This window comes from Pteropus medius, unplaced genomic scaffold (genome assembly GCF_902729225.1).
Source record: "Pteropus medius unplaced genomic scaffold, Ma_sr-lr_union100, whole genome shotgun sequence".
In the NCBI taxonomy this organism is placed as follows: domain Eukaryota; kingdom Metazoa; phylum Chordata; class Mammalia; order Chiroptera; family Pteropodidae; genus Pteropus; species Pteropus medius.
In genome coordinates this window covers 1,113-5,132 of record NW_024350398.1, presented here as the reverse complement: position 1 = coordinate 5,132, position 4,020 = coordinate 1,113, and the positions used below count along the sequence as shown (strand labels likewise).

Sequence of the window (4,020 nt, the reverse complement as noted above, 5' to 3'; positions counted from 1 at the left end):
AGAAGGCGCTTCGTCGTTGCGGGGGATGTGCTCACAGCGTCCACGTCCTGACTTAGCGGAGCGCCCTGTGCAGCGTGGCGTTCCGCACACGCCGGAGACCCAGTGTGGCAGAGCTGCCAGGTGCTCGCGGAAACGAGGTGTCCCGTCACAGCTCCCCGGAAGGCAGTTCCGTGAGTGCTTCGGTGACACGGTGGCCGGCGTCCTCTGCCGAGCGCACGTGGCAGTTACGCTCGGCTCCATGCGCTCGGACGCTTGGCGGTGACGGTGCTTTGCTCCGGGCCTGGGAGCCGCTCGTGCTCAGCTCTTCGGCCTCCGCGTAAGCGCCGCGGTGGGCGCGGAGCAGGTGCACCTGCGTTTCCCGAGGGAGCGCGGCAGCCTCTGGCCTTTCCCTTCGCAGCAAGACGTGTCGGAGAAGTACGAAGCGTACCGGGACTCGGTGGACGGCCTGCCGTCCTGCCAGCGGGAGCTGCAGCTCTACCAGAAGAAGGTCCAGGACCTCGCGGACAACAGGGAGAAGCTGGCCGGTCTCCTGAAGGAGGTTCGTGTTGGCCGTGAGTGCTGCGTCTGTGTCGCGTGGCCGTTTGCTCGGGCTGCTCGGGTCTGTCCCCCTTTCGTCACTGTTTTCCCAAGACAGGCCGGCGCCTCCCACAGATGCGAGCTGAGGCGACGTGTGCCGAGGGGCGCGTGTCCTCAGCCCCGGCCGAGCCGACGGGCCTGGCTGCCCTGTGTGTTCTGGGAGCAGTTACGGCATCTCTTGCGCCCTGTGCCTGACGGCGGGGAGTGGCCCTGTGATCACCGGGCATGAGGTCCCCACGCACCGCCTGGCGCAGGGCGCCCCCGTGCGATCCCCCAGGTCTCGACCTCGCGTGCCTCTCGTGCCACAGAGCCTGAGCCTGGAGGACCAGATCGAGAGCGGCGAGTCGGAGCTGCGCAGGCTGAAGGCGGAGGAGAGCTCCCTGCGGAGGCTGGCGGGCGCCCGGAAGGACCGGCTCGCCACGGCGCAGTTCCGGATGAGCAGGAAGCACGAGGACGCCGAGCGGCACAAGCGCGTGGTGATCGAGTACGGCGGCCCGGCCGGCGCTCGGGGCGCGGGGACACTCCCTAAGGCTGCAGGGCCCGCACCCCGGGGTGTCGCGGCCCAGGCGGCCGAGCCCGCGCGTCACCGCGGAACTGTGTGCTTTAGGGACGGCCCAGGGTCTAGTCTTCCTCCCGGGGTCGCCGTGTCAGCCCTCTGACCCGTCCCCCAGCATCCGGTCAATGGCCACGGTGGGCTCTTTGCTCCAGTCGCACCCCCCCCACCCGGTCCAGAACATGCCGAGGGCCGGGAGCTGCAGTGGGGGATGAGGGACAGGTGGGACCTAGGCGTCTGCGTGGCTGGCCCGCGTGCCACCCCTGCTCTCGAGGGCACCCGGGGCCTGGCCCCGCCGGGGGCCTTGTCTCTGCTCCCTGCCTGGGGCAGAGTCTTGGGTTCGTCCACAAACTTGCGTGACCGCTCCGGGGCCCGGGGACGGCTGACCTGCCGTCTGCTTCTCTCCAGAGACTGCAACAAGGTCCAGGAGAAGAGAGGGGCCATCTGTGAGCGCATCGCCGCCGCCAGCCAGGAGATCCAGCAGGTCCGGTTCGCCATCCAGCAGCTGAAGGACGCCACCGAGCGCGAGAAGCAGAAGTCCCAGGTGAGGCCGCCGAGAAACCGCCTCTGCTGCGCCCGCGGCTGCCGGGCAGGTCACGACCCCTCCCGTGCGGAGTCCCCTCCCCAGAGCGGACGCGGCCCCGCGGGCCTTTTGCCTTTCCGTCCTCGTGCACACCTTTGTGTGACCGGCCCGGTCGGCTGCGTCCTCCTCCTCCCTGAAGGCACCTAGCGGGGTGTCATGCTTCGCTGCATGAGCGGGTATTCCAGAATGTTCTGTTGGGATAAATGAACGTCATAGTGACATCAAGTAGCGTCCTCTAAAAAATGCATTTTGTTCCTGAGAAAAGACTCTCCAAAGTATTTCTCGTCCGCACTGCGAATGGGGACAGATGCGTTTGGGTCAGTCCCGTGTCCTTGTCCCGGAGTCGCTAATCGCGGTCATTCCTCGCTGGCTTGGAGTGTGTGGCCCTGACCATCACCGAGCGGGGTGGTCGGCCTCTGTCCGCGCAGTCGCCTTCCAGGACGTCAGTGCAGCGCCGGGCGCGCGACGCGGACCCGGTTCTCTCTTCCTCGCTGCCCGTGGCTCGCGGATGGGACTGTCCCCCACGCGTAGTCCTGGGCTGAATGCGATAAAGCAGCCCTTTATCACGCAGCGCCCCCGCGGGCAGCTGGGACCGGGCTTCCTGTGCCTGACACCCGACACGCACCTGCTGTCGCTGCCTTCCACGCCCTCGTCCTGTGCCGGGACCCCTGGTCCTGACCGGGCCACAGCGGTGTCGGCACGTGCACAGGCGAGGGTGCCGGGTACTTGAGAAGGAACGGGGAGAGGGTGCATGGCAGCTCTGTCCCCTCCCTGGTCTTCCCAGCACCCTGTCTGGGTGGTTTCAATGACGACGGTCACGGCCCTCGAGGCACCTGCCTGGTAACCGTGGAGAGCACCACGGGGCTTTTCCCTGAGGATCGCCAATGTGGTCAGGGTCCCGGAAACCTGCCGTCGTCACGGGTTCCTGCTTCGTCCTTGCTGAGCAGACCTTTGATGTGTCTGCACAGCTGGCAGGATGACCTTTGAGCAAGAGTAGTAAAAGGCCTCACAACGTTACTAGAAGTGGGAATGAGGCTCTTGCGTTCTTGTAGCTTGTTTTCAGCGTAGGCTGCTGCATGGAGTCACTCTGTTCTGTCCATCTCCACTCAGGAAATCTTTCTGAACCTGAAAGGGGCCCTGGAGAAATACCACGACGGCATCCAGAAGGCGGCTGAGGAGGGCCGCGCCACGCTGGGGGCGAAGACGGCCGCGCTGCGGACCAGGGCGTGCGGGCTGCCGGCCTGACGGCGCCGCGGCCAGCGCGGCGGACGCTCCCCGCTCTAGTCTGGTTTGGAACTGAACGGGGGTCGAAGTTAATGGCGGTGTCGGAAGCACCAAATCGTGTTGGCCCAATCGTGTCACGTCCTCACAGGCTACCACTTTGTAAGAGCACATTTGATGCAGACATGAATAAAGCTGTGCACCTGTTCGCACCTGCTCCGCCTTGTCTTGGGGGCTGCACGGACACCAGCTCCATTTCCATACACCAGAAACAAACGGTCAGGAGAAATCAGAAAAACAGCCCACTTAAAATTGCATCAAAAAGCATAAAATAACCAGGAATAAATTTAAACTATATTTTGAAAATCATGAGACATTGAAGAAAAATAAATGGAAGGCTATAGCTTACGGATTAGAAGGATTAACCTTATTAAAATTACTACCTTAGATAAAAATTACTCAGTCCTCACTACCTAAGCGATCTGCAGATTCAGTGCACTCCCTATTCAAATACATTCTCAGAATTAGAACAACGAACCTTAAAATTTACATAGAACCACGAGGGCAGAGGGGGAGGTATCACATTCCCTGATACCAAAGTATACTACAAAGCTATGGTAACCAGAACAGCATGGTACTGGCATTCTGACAGATCAAGGAACAGGGAGCCCAGAAATAAATCCTAGCTTAGAAGGTCAGTCAGTCCGAGATGGAGGGGGCCAGGGTTACGAGGTGGCGCGAAGCGTGTCTTCTTTAAGTGGTGCTGGCGAACTGGACGGATGTGTCCAGAAATGAAATCGGACCAGTTTCTTACCCCATGCACAAAATAACCGGATTAAAGACCCAGAACCACAAAACCAGAAAACAGGCAGTAAACCCTCCGGCGTCGCTCTTAGCAGCATCTCTTAGATGCGTCTCCTAGGGCGACGGACACGGAACACACATGGGACGACAGCAAACTGAAAAGTACACAGCAAAGCAAACCATCAAAACGACAGCCTACTGACTGGGGGAAGATGTTCGCCAGTGATGCGTCTGCTAAGGGGTTCATATCCAAAACAACTCAGAAGTTAATGCCAAAAAAACT

General features: G+C 61.2%; 1 protein-coding gene across 2 annotated transcripts in view; it reads left to right on the top strand.

Moving 5' to 3' along the window:
* NUF2 (NUF2 component of NDC80 kinetochore complex) overlaps positions 1-3,142 on the top strand; it is a 15,880-nt gene extending 12,738 nt beyond the window's left edge. For both annotated transcript variants that reach the window (XM_039839814.1, XM_039839815.1), the window contains exons 11-14: positions 398-538; positions 885-1,060; positions 1,538-1,673; positions 2,823-3,142. In XM_039839814.1, the coding sequence (XP_039695748.1) occupies positions 398-538; positions 885-1,060; positions 1,538-1,673; positions 2,823-2,957 (588 nt within the window). In that variant the 3' untranslated portion in view covers positions 2,958-3,142. The remainder of the gene's footprint in view (positions 1-397; positions 539-884; positions 1,061-1,537; positions 1,674-2,822) is intronic.
* The last annotated feature ends 878 nt before the right edge of the window (positions 3,143-4,020 follow it).